We start from the raw sequence: 17,880 nt of genomic DNA, 5'->3' as shown, positions 1-17,880 counted from the left end.
CACATCCGGAGTCTGAAGGAAATCGTATCAGTCCTAAAATGTTGAAATATTCACCTGTAAGCCAAACTCGTAATACTGATTATATATAAATATTATATATATAATACTCGTTTCTTTACTTTTACAAAAAGGTAAACTTTGAATGCAGGACTTCTACTTGTATCAGAGTATTTTACATTGTATAGGGCTGTAACGGTTCGTGTATTCGTTCCAAACCGTCACGTACGGAGTCACGGTCCGGTGCATGTAGCCGCATGCAGACTACACAGTACGTAGATTGATGAACGTAATCAAAATTCACAAGCGCAAGTTCCACCCGCAAACTTTTAGCATCACTGATGCTGCATCCCAGCGCATCCTAGAGATGTATTTTGCAACGAGGAAAACATTGACTTAGTTAGGCTTAGGCAAAACATAAAATTTCGTAGCTATTTCACAAATTGCTGTGCGACTAGGCTGGATAATGTGCTGCTTTGGCAATCAGAGGGAGATTGAAATGTTGAGACGGGGACAGTTCAGTAGTGGATTTTTTTTTTTTTGAGGGGGGGTGAGTGAGTATCGTCTTTCATTCCCCCTCAGGGAAGAGACCACATGACCCGACATAACAGAGAAAGGCAGCACAGAAAGAAAAAGATGTTGGGCCCCGCCGCTCTGAGCTGTTCAATGAAAACCACATGTAGGACAGAGGGAGGGGGGGCGAGGTGTGTGTGTGTGTGTGTAGAGGGGGGGGGTTTGGGGGTGTAGTGACTAAAAACCCAGCCTCCAAGAGAGGAGGGAGTCACACCGCTGACATTCCCAACAAGCATTGCAGGGGAGAAAACTGTGTGTGTGATATACAACTAGAAAGTGTGTGTGTGTGGGTGTGTGTGAAGCCACTAGAAGAGTCTTTAAAAGTGAAACACACACACACATTCAAGTTTGAGGGCTTCGGTGCGGCTGCAGGACAGAACGACGCCGTCAGTGTCGAGGTGGAAACTAAACAGAAGAAGAAGAAGAAGAGAAAGTTGTTCTAAGTGGCCGGTGTGTGATCTGTTTGTTTCTACCAGACGGAGACAAGAAGAACAAGAAGAAGAACAAGAAGAAGAAGAAGAAAAAAAGAGGCCAACATGTCCAACGCTCTGGTGAGGAGAAACTCCAGCAAACAGGGTTTACAAAACCTTTTGAGGTATGTGATCGATCTGCTTCTGGTTTCTGTTTGTTTCTGTTCCGGTTAATATTTAAACACAACACAAACACACATTTATTTTGTATTATTTTTATCTGACTCAGTGGAGGAATATTCTCCTGAGATGTGGAGAGAACAACGAAGCATTTCAGATGAGGATAAAGAGGAGTGTTTGTGTGGTAAACACGTCTGTCCTAATGGGAACAGTGGGATTACCGGGAGTGTTTTGGGTCACGCAGGGTTTTGGGGGGGATTTTTTAATCGACTTACCTCCGCTCACATGAGACAATCAAAACAAAAGGACAACATTAATAATCCATTTGCAGCTCAGTAATCGTGATTGTTTTTGTATTAAAATAAATGAAGGCAGCCAGAGACTGACTGGGAGGTTTGAGGCGCCCGAGGCTGTTTCACAGAGAGGGGAAGTGGTGTCGGTGACCTGTGTCAGAGGTTAAAGGTCACCTGAGACAGTCTTTTGTTTTTCGGGTGGCGACACGTCCTGTCTTTTTGTTTTTGCAGTGGTTTGTAATGGAGGAGATAAGAGCTCATCCTGTAATGTTGGAGACGGTCATTGTGTCATTTGTTATATCCGTTATATCAGTCCTCTCTCTCATCTCCATGTCTACAGTTGAAGAGCTCTCTGTGCTCCCGTTGGTCACCCAACACGTCGTAGAAGTTGTCAAATAATCCTCAACATGTTCGTCTTTTTGTCTGGACTTTTGTCTTTTTGTGAGGTCACTTTGACCGCCCTAGTTTTTGTCTTATTAGGACTTCTGTGGTGGATGTCGTCCTCAGGTCTCTCTTATTTTATGGACGTCTGGTTTGGGTTTTTTCCTCTAGTCTAGATTTACTCATCAAAAACATATTTAGTTTGAAGACAAAGAGTCTTTCATCAGATGCTTGACAAGTGTGTGAATCTTTGTGGGCGTAAATGTAGAAATCCTCCCTCTCAGTGTAACTAGTGACTTTCCATTTACTCCAGAGTTTCTCTAGAAAGCTGATTTGTAATAAAGTGACTGTAATACGTGATGGATCTGTGAGCCTCGTCCTCTGTGTTGTAATCAGTGAGACCTCTGAGTCACAGCTAGAACAGAGGTTCATAAAGCAGATAACAGCTGGAGGAGGCGGCGGCGTCTCGCTGTGATTCAGTCCACTCAGCAGATGGCATCAGTCTGGAGGAGTGCCGGTGACATCACTCTAAAAACACTCGCAGGCCGTCGGACTCTTAGCTCAACTGTTTGACATCCATCATCCACATCCGACAGCGTGATTCATTCTGCAGGACGTTTAGTTTGATCCCGGCACTGCTGCACGCGTTTCCTGTGATTTGATTTTATCATTTAATCCAATTTATTTGGTTTATTATCATATAAGTCACCTTTCAGAAATATTCATATGGTTCATAGGTTGAGACTAAAAGCTCTTGTTCTGTTGATCGTATCGTAGACGATGTTCTTCAGCAGCACTGTAACGACCTGAGATTGAGACAGATATATTTATATATTTATAAGTTGTTCTGAACCTTTTACTTTACAGCTTGCTGGTTAATAATATGAAGTTAATCTGGAGAGATGATCCTGTGGAAACGTTGAATGTTTTATCTACTTTATCAGAGCTAATGCTGAAAATGAATCTGTGTTTTTAGGCCTGGCCCTCTTGTTTTTGTCAATAGTCTTCTTAGTCGCCGTTGTCGTCGTCATTGTCGTCGCCTTCTTCTTCGTTGCCGTTGTCGTCTTCTTCTTCACCGTCTTTGTCGTCATCGTCTTCTTCTTCGTCTTCTTTGTTGTCGTCTTCTTCTTCTTTGTCGTCTTCTTCGTCATGTATTCATACACATTTATCTTTACCTCAAACAATGGCAGAAAGTAAGTACTTCAGTACAAGTTTTAAGGTATTTGTACTCGAGTATTTCCATTTTCTGTTACTTTATACCTTTACTCCACTGCATTTATTTCATAGCTGTTGTTCAGATTAAAACAGCATTCAAGCCCAACTGAGGTGATGAAAGAGGCGTTTGATTTTCACGTCCTTGTAGTGTTTATTTTTTGTCCTGCTTCCTTTATTTGTGCTTATGTAGCACCAACCGTCTGTTGATTTATCTCTGTTGTCTCATTTACTGACGTTAAACGGCTGGTTAGATTTTTACTCGTGGCGCACCAGCTGCCTTTGTTTTGAACATAATTTTGGGGGTTGTGGCCCAGAAGTCACATGACCAGTTGTGTTGAATGTAACAAACTACCTCATTGTGACTGTATTTCACAGTGATACTGCTGTATTTTCTAAAACATGTTGTTATCAGATGGAGTGCAGCGGGTCAAGGCAGCACGGCTGTTTTCAATCAGCTCCCTCTGGCTGATGTCATTCAGGAGGCATACCTGCTTCAAAACAAACTGACTGCTGCGACCTCTGACCTCTGAATCCCCCACACATGGGTGGGGGGTCCTCGGTGTTTATGATACGGGGAGATAAGAGGCTGAGGAATGTTATTCGGGGTGGAGTTAGCTGATGAGTGATGGCGGCGCTGAGCTCGCCCTCCGCAGGTTGTCTGCATTAAAAGGGCCGAGGGAAAGTAAACAGAGTGGGTTTCCTGTTTCCAGGAGTCCTATCTGTGAGAGCAGATCACCTCAGTATGATGACGTAATGTAAACACAGACGGCACAAACTCCTCTCTGGTAGATAATGGGTACATCTCTGATGAACTGATTACTTATTATAAAGGATTTAATACTGTCAGTTTAGGGATTTTCACCCTTAAGAGTCCTCAACTGATTTAGCATCACTCCTAGAGCAGGACTCACTGTGCTTAAAGCTGCTCTGGAGAAGAAAGATGTGTTTGCCGTAGCCTACTTCTGACAGGATTTGGCAACATTTTTTATGAACAAACTCATAAAATACCAGCTCATCTCTGCACGCTCAGCCCGTTCTCATTCCCCGGGTGTCTGATACCGACGCACAAGGCACCATTTAGTGTCTGTATGAGATGCAGTGGGCTTTAAAGTAACTACAATGTAAGGTCAGAGGACGTCCAGAGTCAGTTGGATTCTTTATCTGGGAAGCACGAATGTGTGTATAACATTTAATGGCAATCCATCAAATAGCCTAGTTGTTGATATTTCAGTGTGGACGGTGATGGTGAAGACACAGAAGCTGCGAGACGTATCAAAACACAGACAGGTCGTCTCTCAGCAGGTTGAAGCTCTTTCCCAACAACACATCCGGTGACTTCTTTTCTGGGAAGTGTCGTCTTTTTTGTCGTCGTTGCATGAGAGTGATTCAGTGCCCTCCACCGCCCCGACTTGTCTCAACACAACCATGACTTCATCTCACAAATGTGTTCCCACCATCCTCGTCTGTCCCCCCGGCTAAAAGCCAACCGTGTTATTATTGTGTCATTCAACCGAGTCATCCCTCTGCTGACAGCATGTGAGCTCACAAAGGAGCTGCTAATACTTTTAACCTTTCCTCCTCCCGGCAGTGAATCCGTCTTTCACTGTCGATCCGCTGAGACGTCGCCGGACTATAAAGACAGCAACCTGAACAAGTGCAGACAGGTGGAGAGCAACAATATGTGGTGGAGGTGGTGTGTTGGCAGGTGGTGGAGCTCTCTATCTGGTTTCTGAGTCGTGTTTCTGGTGGTTGCTTATGATGTTGGTGATGAAAGAACTGAATTATTAAAGTCTTAAATATCTGCTGGCAACCAGCTGTGTCTCCAAAACTCTGGGAGACTGTTTTTTATTTGAAGAAACAGGACAACTGTTTGATACACAATTCATAATTTTGTCAGTCAGACGAGAAGAAGGATGTGATCTCGGTGAGGCCTGGAAAGAAAAGACTGGAAACAGAGGGAAACTGCTAAGCTAGCTTCGCACAAAGACTAGATACTTGGGGAAACTGCTAGCCTAACATCCATCAAAAGCGAAAAAAAGCACCTTTCAACCTTTATATGTTCTTATATATGTAGTGTAGTGTATAAAAGGGTGTTTCTGCAACTACGGTCACTTTTGACTCCAAAAGAAATCAACCTCTATGAATTTTAATTTTAACCATCAGAGTATGTAATAAATATAAACAGGTACACAAAATTACATATAGCGGTTAAGATTTTAATCTGTAACATGTTGTTTTTTTATGGTTTTCATCACTAAATGTCCTTACCGCAATATTACACTAATGTGCATCATTGTAAATATTGATATAAAAACATTTTCTAAAAATATGGGAAAAATGTACCCTGAAAAAAACAGTAACCAAAGATGTCAGTCTTCATACACACAAAAATATAAAATATGTTAGGTGTAGGACAGGCGCATTTAGATGACAAAAATCATATTAATGATTTGTAACAAAAAATATTTTTTAATATGGTGTAAAGTAATATGTATATGAAATAGTCATTATTGAATTAGCTCATTTTACGTATCTTTACATGAAGAAAAGTGGTCTCTCTCTAGTGTTGACTCCTCGGCTCAGGTGACGGTTTGAACCTTGTTGCCAATCACACTGACGTCCAGGGCTCAAGGGCACTATGTCAGCCTTTAATCTGAGGAAACGTTGATGAAGGCAGCGTGCTCAGTCTTGCCTCTGGTGTCAGTTTACATAAAACCTGCTCGACTCCCGCTGAGGAAGTGAAAGCGTTCTGCACATGTAACTGCCTGGAGAGGTAACGTCTAGCCCGACACAGTCCAGACCGGCTCTCAGGGTTTCTGATGATTAGACGACGGGAGAGAGAGAGAGAGATTTAGTTTTGATAAAACACAGGACGAGAAGAAGGAAGTAAAGCTGCCGGTAATCCTGGTATTTCAAAATCACCTAATTATTTAGTCCAAATCAGATGTTTGAGTCAGCAGAGCAGATGATTACAGAAAGGAGACGTAACAGAGTTTAGCTCAAACAGTCTGCTGGCTCAAAGCCCGGCAGCTTTCAACACCAAAACTGTCAACAAACCAGCAACCAGAGACAGATTTTATACACCACAGATGTTCCAGTGTCTCACTCAGGATCACTAAATAATGTATATAATGTATAATACTATATAAATCACCTACAAAGCCTCCTCCTACCTCACTGACCTCCTGTACCGGCATACTCCCACCTGCACAACTTGTTCTCACTCCCAACTCGTCAAATACCGATGATCGGTAAGCGCCCCTCAGCATCGGGAGACCAACGCATGGAAGCACCCTTTAGCAACAGTATGTGACGAACCGGGCTTTCAACTAACTCCAATGTAAACCCACCCGCAGAGATTCGACCGTTGAAGCAACTGACGTAGTATTAATAGCGTGAGAGTCCCTAAAAGTAATGTTGACTTATTTTGTCACAGGAGTTCCTAGTCACTTGAATCGTTAGTATTGTCAGCCCTGTGAGTTACGTGAGTCCTTAGTCACATGAGTCCTTAGTCACGTGAGTCCTTAGTCACGTGAGTCCTTAGTATCGTCAGTCCCGTGAGTCGTTAGTCCCGTGAGTCGTTAGTGCCATGAGCTGTTGGTGACATGAGTCGTCGTCAGCCCCGTTAGTCACATGAGTCGTTAGTATCTTGAGTCCAGTGAGACCCGTGACTCGCTAGTCAGTGAAGTTAACGTCAACCAAGACCAAACTAAGCCTAGCTGTACGGTTGTGTTGCCTAAACCTAACTTCCTGTGAAAATGGAAGTTTATTTTGAAAGGACACTATGCATGTAAAGAGCGTATATTGACAGGCCGTCCCCGGTCCGTCCAAAAGTAACGCTAAAAAAGTGTGTCGGCCTCCGATGCCAAGGGGCACTGACCAAGCGGTGGTATTTGACGAGGTGAGAGTGAGAAAGTGTTGTCCTGCAACCTCAGATCCACCAACACCAACCTCCTCACCCCTCTCACCCGGTCCAGGGACAGCCTCCATCAGAGAGTTTCTGACCCACATCCAGCTGTTCACCGGCCTCTCAACCTCTGTCAGTCCATTCACTTCCTTTCTGCTCGTCCCTCCGTCTGCCCACAGGAAGGACGGACGGACACATGGAGGAGGAGGAGGAAGTGATGCTGATGCTGACGAGTGTTAAAGCTTATCAGTAACTGACCTCTGGTTGAAGGTTGAATCTTGATCCGGCACTGTGCCGGTCTGGTTTTGGCGCATACCCAAGGATCATATCTTTAACTCTAAGAGACGTTTACAGTGATTACTTTTGGATTAGTCTCTTGTCAGTCAGCTGCAGAAACTAAACCTGGATTTGTTGTCACACTTAGTTGTCTTATTTAGACTTATTTCAGAATATTTACTTAGAACAATAGAGCTCAAGTAGCAAAAATAGCAGAAATCTGATGTGATAAAAGCTGTAAAGCTATAAACAGTGATGGAGAACAGTGTGGAGCTGCAGGAAATGATGAGTTTTTGTAATTTATTAATCAGTTTTTATCCCTGAATCTGGTTAATGTAAATCTCTGATGAGAACACAGGAAGGTGCAAACAGGGTCAGAGGTCACAGCGTGTCTGACCTTCATCGACCCCTCTGTTAAAGAGGAGGAACAGATGGAGCCATTAGGGATCCGTTAGTGACCCAGAACCCAAATGTGAGTTCAGTAACTGGACACCTGAGCAGCCACATGGAGCTTATCGGGCTGTTAGTCCTGAAACAAGATCAACATCAACACAAACTAGAGACCAGCTTACAGGTTTCGGATTTACTCAGTAAAAACGTTCCTTATGTATTCAAGTCTGAACATTCACATTTTGGTCAAAGTATGTTTTAGCGTCGAAATGCTATTTTCCCTTCAAGCAATTCTTAAACTTTATACCATGTGACCTGAAGTATAGTCAGTGTATTAACGTCACATACAGTAACGTTGATGGCGGTCGGCGTGCTCCCAGTTTGGAGAAGCAGACAGGAGTACCGGCAGAAAGCTAAGCAACGTACTGCTCGGGACACCACGTTAGTTCAGATCAGAAAGCCACACAATAACACAAACAAGCTAACCGATCGATGCAGCGGTAGACCAGCGACTCCCCTGCTCTGAGAGGTAAAATTACTGTTTTTGTAAATGGAGTCTGGTGGCTTTCAAGACGGCGAGGTAAAGCGATGAAAATATTCTAAATGTAGCGTACAATTAAACTGATATCGATTTTTTTTGAGGTGGCTAAAATAATTTTTTCTGCTGCTCCTGTCGACAGCCGCTTCACCTCGCCGTCAGACAGCCCTTTCTGACGGGGAACTGAAGATGTTATATCGCTCTCTTCAAAGCCACCAGACTCCATTCACAAAAGCAGTAATTTGACCTCCTAGAACGCCGAAGTATACATACAACCCCACTTCAAAAAATCCGAATTAACCCTTTAAGTTATTTCCAAACTTAGCACAGCTAACGTTCACTCTATTTCCAAGATCCAAAAATCCTCTTTCAACATAATATAATACAATACAATAAAATGCTTTAAAGTGAAGAAGAAACACTCTGTTTCACGTCACCATGTTGTCTCCAGCTGAGGGGAAGTTCTGGGATTAAAGCTGTCGTTGTTGAGAGAATCATTCATTCATGTGTGAGTCTTCATGTTTGGCACCTCGTCTCTGGATAAATAAAGATTAACAGTGTTTGTAATAAATGCTGTGATGTCACGCTGGACACGAGGTGAAGAGCACATGTGTTTATCCTGCAGATAAACATTTCTGGTCCGAAGCTCTGCAGATGTTGTTCCGGTTGGATCTCATCCTCCTCACGACTTCACTGACTCCTTGTTGAGAAAGCAACCATGAGTCTGTCGTGTGATACGTAACAAATGTTTCTCATTTATTGTTTCCCAACCACCAGTGATTAAAGACATCATCTGTGAGGAGCAGTACCACAATGGAAAAGTACTCATTACGTGTTAAAATCAGCATTTAAGTGATTTGGTAATTTGAGGGATTTTGTGTCATTGAGCTGAGAAACTTTTCAAAGTTTCTGACAACTTAATCTTTTATGTGGAATTATATTTGTCTCATTTCTGAGCGCACATTTTACAGTATAAAGATGTTTTTTTGCACAATGAATAACATTTTGTGGAGAAATTATTGTAAATATTATGATATATATTTTGATAATTGATGAATCCTTTCAGTCACTTTACAAACATCCTTTATTTCCAGCTTCTTAAATGTGAGCAGTTCATGAAATAGTCACAAAGTTAAATGTATTGATTCGTTTACATGGACACGAATTTCACATTTTTTTCGTGATGGTCAGCACAAAATTTAGTCATATGTAATCCACGTAATTGTGAACCGGGAAGTATAAAGAGCGGTGAACGCCGTGTAGGGAGGAGGTTGGGGTGGATGGATGGATCAATAAAAACTGACATTCGCCCAGGAGACCGCTGTTCATGTCCCGTGTGAAGTCAACGTTGATTTATTTGTAACGTAACTTCAGAACTTAAGTTACGCCACTTCCAGTGTTGTTTTAATCCAAACCGCGATCTTTTCCTAAACCTAAGTTTTTTTGTTTTTGTTTAAAGACTGGAGCGGAAATTGACACTTACGTCACATGTTGCTGGACATTCGTAGGAAAACGCACAAAAAAGACGTTGTTGAAAGTTGTGCTAAGTTTCACACGAAAAAAAGAAATTCGTGTCTATGTACACAAATCAGATAGATTAAATTTTGTGACTATTTCATGAACTGCCGTGAGACTGTGTTGGATTATTGCTGCTTTTCTCTGTTTTATGGTATATCCTTGTAGACTGAATATTTTAGAGTTTTGAAATGTTGACAAAACCAGCAATTTGTCACCGTACAGTAAATCAATTAATTGAGAAAATGTGTCCGGTTGATCAATCATCAAGTCATCAAGTCATTTCCTGTGCTATCACAACACTGTTGTTGCTTTTGGCGTGTCATTTCACACCATGTAATCTGTACTGACTGCAATGTAAACGCATCCACATGAATATGCTACTCTCAGAGCTAGTGACGTAGAATAATGAACGATGCTGAGAGGACGTGACGTAGTATAAAAAGCAAAAAATGATATATGATGGGTCCAACAATCTTGGAGCATAAATTGTCTACTGTATGTACGATAGAATAAAATGTAAAACATCCAATATTCTGCTTGGAAAATAAAAGTGCTCAACTACAGATACATTTGAGATTTACTTCACCTGGAGTAGCTTACTGGTATTCTGTCGCTAACTGTGTCCTCCTCCGTCTGCAGGCTGACAGCTCAGAGGAGCGTGGAGGATGCTGAGGAGGTGGAGAGGGAGCGCCGTCGACGAGCCCGGGAGTCTACCAGCTGGACCAGCGACGGCTCGCTACCCGGAGAGTCCTCACCGGAGGACGGGACACCGGCGGAGGAGAGCAAGTACGTACAGACAAACAGTTTGATAGTCTACATAATCAGAAATAATACAGCTCAGTCTCACAGCAGTTTGTGAAATAGCCAAGAAATGTAATCTATTTGAATCGTGTTCATAGACACGAATTTCCCTTTTTTTTTCGTGACCCTCAGCACGACTTTCAACGACATATTTTTCGTGCTTTTTCCTACGAATGTCCGGCAACACGAGACGCACGTGTTAATTTATGCTCCAGTAAGAGCTAAAACTACTTCGTTAGGTTTGGGAAAAAATCAAATTGGTTAGACTTAGGCAACAAACTACTCAGTTAGCATCAGGAAAAGATCACGGTTTTGGTTAAAATAACACCGGAAGTGCCGTCACTTAAGTACGGAAGTTATGTGACAAAAACTACTTAGTTAGCTTTAGGAAAAGATCACGGTTTGGGTTGAAATAACACTGGAAGTGTCGTAACTTAAGTACGGAAGTTACGTGAAAAATAAATCCACTTTGACTTCTGGTTTTACACGGGACACGAACGCCAGTCTCTTGGGCAAAAGTCTGGTATTTTTTGACTCACCCATTCACCCTGATTTCCTCCCTACGCAGCGTTCATCGCTCTTTATACTTGGTTCACAAGTACGTGGATTAAATAAGAATTGATTTCGTGCTGACCATCACAAAGAAAACGTTAAATTTGTGTCTATGTACACAAATGTGAAAACGCATTTTTGTACATTCAATTTCGTGACTATTTCACGTGCTGCTGTGCGACTGGAATGAATAATAATAAACTTTATTTATACAGCACAAAACAAAGTTACAAAATGCTTTAAGAGGGTTGAACCAAAACATTTCAGAGGTTAATTTTTTCTCCGTCTAGCCGCAAACATTAAAGAAGTCCTTGAATTCCTTGTTCATGTCATCATGGGAACAGGAAGTTATTAAGTGCAGAACATTATTCACTCATTCGTCTCGTGACCAGTGACTTCCTGCACAAGCTGCTAACTGTGTGACTGCGTTGAGTTTAAAGAGTTCGTCCTCATGTTTCCCCAGCTGTGAAACTCAAAGCCTCTCGCCGTTACGCTTGCTCGGTTTACGGAGTTTTCAACGCATGTCTGCTTACATAAAACAAATGTTTCCATTGGGAGAAGCTGCCTCTTCCCTCCTGATGTGAAGACAAACACACAGCTGCTCTCTCATTACACAACCTCTGAAGAATGTTTACTACCACCACGTCAAAGCTTGTGGCGTTTCAGACGACTTTTAATCACAGCCTACGACACCTTCTCCTCCGTCACATCACGGGCTCAGCTGCTTTCAGGCTGCGGTGACTCGCTGTGAGGTCGCAGCCTGTAATTGAAAGGTTTTCTGTACAAGACTCAGCGGTGATGTAATGCTGTGTTGAAATCCCCTTTTTGCAAAGTTTGCTGCAGGATTTCCTGGATACAAGGAGGTCAGAGGTCAAGTGCTGGCAGAGTTAGAACCAACAGATGTTGGTTGAAGTAACCATCAATCTTCTGCTCAAATTAAATTGTCCAGTTACCTGGATGATTCTACATCCGGTTATCTAATCAGCCATCAACCCACAATGTGTCAGTCCGACTGTGTCTCTCAGCTCCAAACCCATACTGAAGACGTAAATCTTTAAAAACACAAATATATAGTTTCATCAGTAATTCCCTAAAACAGCTGCTCACTGTAGTTTTTATCAAACAAACAGGAAGAAATAGTGCATTTGTTGGGGACTATTTCTAGCGGTGGATTAATCCACATTTGGTCCACCTTTTCCCGTGTTTATTTAATTTGTACACAAACAGAAACGTAGAAATCACAGTTTGCGGTTGAGTTGCGACTATTGAGAATGCTGAAGTAGAAGACAAACGTAAATATCAAATAAAATAATCTATAGTACATGTAAGGGATAATGTACTGTGAGCCAGTCGTTATTGCAAGATGAACCCCGACAGGGTGAACAGGTCTTGAATCACCCTGTCGGGGTTCTTTTTGCAATAACAATCAGCTCACTGTACATTATCCAGCTTATTACAAGGATACGTACTAAAGAAGTCAATAATTGTACACAAAATATTGATTTAAGAAATTATTTTATTGATATAAAAATGATTTGATCGCTGTCAGTTTGAAAAAAAATCCTCAAGTTTTCTGAATAATTCTGAGGTCAAAACCGACCCGTAGTGTTCTTCACTTTCATGCCAGCAGTAACAGTATTTATTAAAATACGTCAATCACGTCGTTCTATGGTCTGTTATTTCTGGAGGACCACATCCAATCATATCAATGCGCAGAAAGATGTCCGGTAAATTTATCAGCTGTGGCAAAAAATAGACGTTAGGTTTCCAACATTTAACATTTCCATTGATGGTGAAGTGAGACGAGGTGAATGGGAATTCTCTGGGACTATTAATGTTGACATTTCTGTCCTCATTCGTCTGTACACGTCCTTCTTGTCGAACAAGATGCATAAAATGATCGCAGCATCTGACAGAAAACATGACCGTGAGAGGTGGTGGAGGTGTTTCCTGACGGATGTATCTCCACCTCGACTCACTCTGAATCTGTCCAGGTGTCGGCACACACAACAGGAACAGAGACGTCGGCGCTCGTTAAGGCTGATTAGCTGCTGAGAGACTCCCATAATGCAGCGGGGGCTCCGCCGGCCGGCCAGGCGTCTTAATCATCTTGGGAATGCTGAGTGAATTCCTTTCTGCCAGCTCCCGGGAACACAAAACACACTTTCATTACTTTTACTCAGCGGGGAGAGAATGTGTTCAACCATAAATTCTCTGAATTAAAACTTAATTCATATTTAACACTTGAATAAAACATGAAATAACTGGGATTTTACATTATACTGCAGTGATTTCCCTGCAGAGCTGCAGTGTTGATGGATGATTTCTCCAAACATCCTGAGTTCAGTACTGAGCCGTCACAGAGGAGCTGCAGGTTGCAGTTTGTAGGATTTGTTTCTTGTTTCCTACCGACAGTAAACCACTATATGCTATTTTAGCATATAATGTTTAAATCATATTTAGAATAAAGTAATTTTCGATAAATTGAGGTAAATATTGGGGTAATTGGGCAGTAATTCCAAAGAAATTTCAAATAGGTTACTTGCTAACTATCACCTAATTACCATGAAATTTGCAGACCTGTAAAATAAAGTGTTACCATAAACTGCAGTTATGACAAACAAACGTCAGAGAGAATCCCACACAAATATTACTTTAATGCTCTTCTGACCAGTTTCCATTTCCTGTTTTTACTGGTTGTTGTTTCAGCTGCGTTTGAGGTTCATCGGTCAGCTGCTCTCTGCTGCTAATGGCTCTGTGATTACAGGAGCTAATCAGTGGAGAAATGTTTTACTCGGTTTAATCTGCTCCTCTCAGTGATCTAACAGACTGCTCTGGTTAAAACTGGGAGAACATACAGGTGGGAATGGTGATGTGATGGAGCAAGAGATGGTTTCTTGATGGTGGTGCTGGAGGAGCTGTTTATCCTCTCGAGACTAAGAATATTCACATCAGATGTCGTAGTAATCTGGCAGGTAGTTGTGAAGATATTTTATTGTAGACCAAAGTGTTGTACTGAATGTACTCAAGATGATACCAGACTGGAGTACACAGATATATAGTAAAAGTCCTGCGTTCAAAACTTTACTTCAAAATATACTTAAGTAACAAAAGTACTCATTATGCAAAATGTCCCATTTCAGAATAATATACAATATATTACTGGATTATGTTTGATTACTTTAATGAATTTGCGTGTTATTATCTTTGACAGCCCTAATATAGACACGTTTATTTAGTTACTGTCATGGACCTCAGAGGTGCAACCCCGGTTGTTTAGAGGAATGTATTTTGTTTCAGTGAAGTAATCAAAATTTCTTTTAAGGAAACTATTAAACAAGATACAATCAGAAGATTATGTGTTTGGATGGTTATTTTATCGGTTTTGTCTCCTTATGATGACCACAGTGTCTTTCTATGCTGATGACACCAAACTGTAACCTGCTGAAGACGTTTTAATTTTTCTGTTTATCTCTGGTGTTTGATGTAATTTGTTTTTAGTGTTCAATCTCTATTTCTGTGTTGCCTTTTCATCGTGTTTCGGTATTGCACTGACTTCTGCAGAATGTGTTATTTAAAGATTTAATACGGGGTTGTTCATTAAGTCTGGTTTGTTAGTTTGAAACACCTGCTGCTGTTTCACATCAGCTAACGTCCTGACTCCCCTCTCCCGTCTCGTCCTCAGGTACGACGGCGACCTGAAGCCGAGCAGCTCGCTGTCTCTGGAGGAGGACGAAGGCTTCAGTGACTGGACGCAGCGTAGAGAGAGACGGAGGCAGCAGCGCCTGCAGGAGCTCAGCCAGGGAGGCGAGGAGGACGAGGACGAAGAGGAGGACTCGATAAACAAAGCTGTACCCGTGAAGACTGCCCAGGCCTCGGTCATGTCCTCCAGCCGACTCCAGAGACAGGAGCATGCAAAGGAAGACAGCGCCGGGGTGGCAATGGAGAGGAGGAAGGAGCGTGAGGAGGAGGCGATTCGAGCTGAGAGGGTGAGGAGGGAGGAGGAAGAGGAGGACAAGAGGAAGAGAGAGGAGGTGATGACCAGGAGGAGGGAGGAGATTCAGAGGCCGAATACAGAGGTAAGAGTTCCTCATCGAACAACTGATGTTTTAAAGCTTTAATATATTCTAGACATGTCTGAGTCTCAAAGTCTCAAATCATTCGAAAGAAGATTAGGTCATATTTTAAGTTATTTAATACAAGTCCAAGTCATTTCAGACGAGTCTAAGACAAGTCTGAAGTAATTCAAAACAGGTCCAAGCCAAGTTTAAAATTATTCGAGACAGGTTGGACTAAAGTTTGAAGTAATTTGAGAAAAGTCCAGGTCGAGTCTAAATTCGTAACAAGTCAGAGTCGATGTTCATAAGACAATTCATTAGTTCTTTGAAACGTGTCAAAGACAAGTCTGAGTCAAGTCTCAAGTAATTCAAAACAGTTCCAAGTCAATTTCAAGTTATTTAACACAAGTCCAAGTATAGTAATTTGAGATGTCTAAGTCAAGTCTAAAGTCTTCAAAGGACTAAGACTTAGTCCTTTGAAGACAAGAATCAAAGACATGTCTGAGTCACCCTCAGGGTGAATCCGAGTCAAGTCTCAAGGCACTCAAGACAAGACTAAATCATATTTCAAGTTGTTCAAAACAAGTCCATGTATACCAGTATCATTTGAGACAGGTCTAAGTCAAGTCTAAAGTAGTCTGACACAAGTCTGTTATCAAGTCTTACATTATTCGAGGCAGGTTATAGTCAAGTCTCAGGTTGTCAGAGACGAGTTTGAGTCAAGTCTCCAATTATTTGTGATTGGTCAAATCACGTCTCAAGAGCTTCAGGTTTCAAAACTAATTTGAGACAAGACTGAGTCGTATTTCAAGTTATTTGAGAAAACTCCAAATGATGCCTGAAATCATTCAAGTCTCAAGTCATTTGAGTCGAGTCTCAAGATATTCATACCAAGTCTGAGTGAAGTTTCCTGTCAAGTTATTTGAGACAAGTCTAAATCAAGTCTAAAGTAATTCCACACAAGTCTGTTGTGGAGTCTCAAAGTTATTCTAGACATGTCCAAGTCAATTTTCAAATAATTCTGGACAAATTAGACTAAAGTCATTTGAGATTGAGAAATTTTATTTCAGATTATTTGAGACAAGTCCAAGTAAAGAATTACATCATTCAGACCCAGACCAGATAATGTCACAACTCTTTATAAGCAAGCTGAAAAGAAGATCTGTTGAACTTTTCATGTTCAGGTGGAGAAAAGAAAAGAAGTTAAAATCTCCTACACGTCCAAGGTGTTCCTTCACCAAGAGCCGAAACGCAGCGACGCCAATGGAGACGCCACCAAAGAGGAAGTGATGTCATACAAGAACAACATGACAAAAAGGTCCACCAGGTGTGTAGTGTGATTTATTTATGGCTGGAGTGGTAAAATGACAAAGGTTTAACTTTTCTCAGCCAGTACAGCGGTAGATATCCAATTATCTGAGAATATGGATAGAAAATCCGAAAGACAAGAAGTTCTCGACTCAACTTTGACTATCAAGGGTGTCCACATAGTTTTGGCACATAGTACACTGGCTGACAGACTCAGCTCAGGTCAATAATAAAATGAGTTTTTCATATTTAAAAACCTCCCTGGTGTTTGCAGCCGAGCCGTGGAGCCGGAGGAAGCGGAGGCCATCCTGGAGACGGAGCAGCGTCTGGAGAAGATCCAGCTGAGCCTCCAGCAGAAGGGGAGCCAGGAGCTGGAGCAGCTGAGACACCGACAGGTGGAGGCCGAGCAGGAGCTGGAGGAGCTGAAGAAGAAGAGGGAGGAGAGGCGTCGAGTCCGGGTGGAAGAGGAGCGTCGGAGGGAGGAGGAGGAGCAGCAACGGATGGCCAAAGAGGAGGTGATTAAAGACTTAAAATATTAGATATTTACTATGGAAGCACCGATCCAACTTTTTCAGTCCCGATACCGATGGACTTTGGATATCGGCCGATACCGAGTACCGATCCGATACCAGTGTTTATTTAATAAGCTGTATGCCTCACTGTGTGGAGGCACGGCATGCCCAGTGTACAGGCGTGGTCGTATGGACGGAGATTAAATCAGAAACGGCAATAAAACGCTTGTCTGGACTGAGATCGTTTTCGTTTTAAAAAAGCATTTTAAAACAAAAACGTATAAGTGTGGATGTAGCCTAAGAAGATAACGTGCGTTTTTTAGCAAGAGGGCAGACTAACTCGACATAGTCTGCCCTCTAGTGGCCAAAAAATCTATTATTAACTTCTAACCAGTGCTCAACCCAATAATGTTCCAGTGTGAATATTATTGGAGTATTAGAGGCCTACTATAGAAGACGCATAGCCCAAGTATAATAATATAGCAATAAAACCACAGTTTAACATGCTTAAAGAAATAATTAATAAATAAAATAAGTCGCAAGAGATCGCTGATAGCGGCCAAAACAGACGCCAACATGTGAATAAGAGTACTGGCATTTGTTTTTTTCCACTTCAAGCACTGCATCTAATCAGACGTTGAATGTAGAAATGTAGAGTTTAACAGTGTCTGTTGATCTGACTCCCAGGAGGAGAGGAGACGGATGAAGGAGGACATCGAGAGGAGGAGGACGGAGGCAGCCGAGAGGATGAAGAGCCTAAGTTCGTCCAGCGTGGACGGAGACGAGATGTTCAGTCCCTTCAGTCCCAAAACTCCCACTCACAAGGTAAACATCACCTGAGGAGCTACACACTGTTATTCTACTACTTCATATGGAAAGTAAACTCCAGGGACACGCTTCATTTCTTAAATGAGCGATGTATTGAGTTACAGAAGGTAGTGGAACCGAGGCCAGACAGGAAGTGATGTCAT

The 17,880-nt window shown here is 42.0% G+C and overlaps 1 protein-coding gene across 3 annotated transcripts in view; it reads left to right on the top strand.

The window, feature by feature from the left end:
* lsp1a (lymphocyte specific protein 1 a) overlaps positions 1–17,880 on the top strand; it is a 38,554-nt gene that overhangs the window by 5,229 nt on the left and 15,445 nt on the right. For all 3 annotated transcript variants that reach the window (XM_037766330.1, XM_037766329.1, XM_037766331.1), the window contains 6 exons: positions 1,047–1,165; positions 10,318–10,464; positions 14,717–15,110; positions 16,274–16,416; positions 16,672–16,912; positions 17,597–17,734. In XM_037766330.1, coding sequence (XP_037622258.1) covers positions 1,047–1,165; positions 10,318–10,464; positions 14,717–15,110; positions 16,274–16,416; positions 16,672–16,912; positions 17,597–17,734 — 1,182 coding nt within the window. The remainder of the gene's footprint in view (positions 1–1,046; positions 1,166–10,317; positions 10,465–14,716; positions 15,111–16,273; positions 16,417–16,671; positions 16,913–17,596; positions 17,735–17,880) is intronic.

This window comes from Sebastes umbrosus, chromosome 4 (genome assembly GCF_015220745.1).
Source record: "Sebastes umbrosus isolate fSebUmb1 chromosome 4, fSebUmb1.pri, whole genome shotgun sequence".
In the NCBI taxonomy this organism is placed as follows: Eukaryota; Metazoa; Chordata; class Actinopteri; order Perciformes; family Sebastidae; genus Sebastes; species Sebastes umbrosus.
Note: the sequence above shows the minus strand (reverse complement) of the source record. Positions and strands in the feature narration are given on the sequence as shown.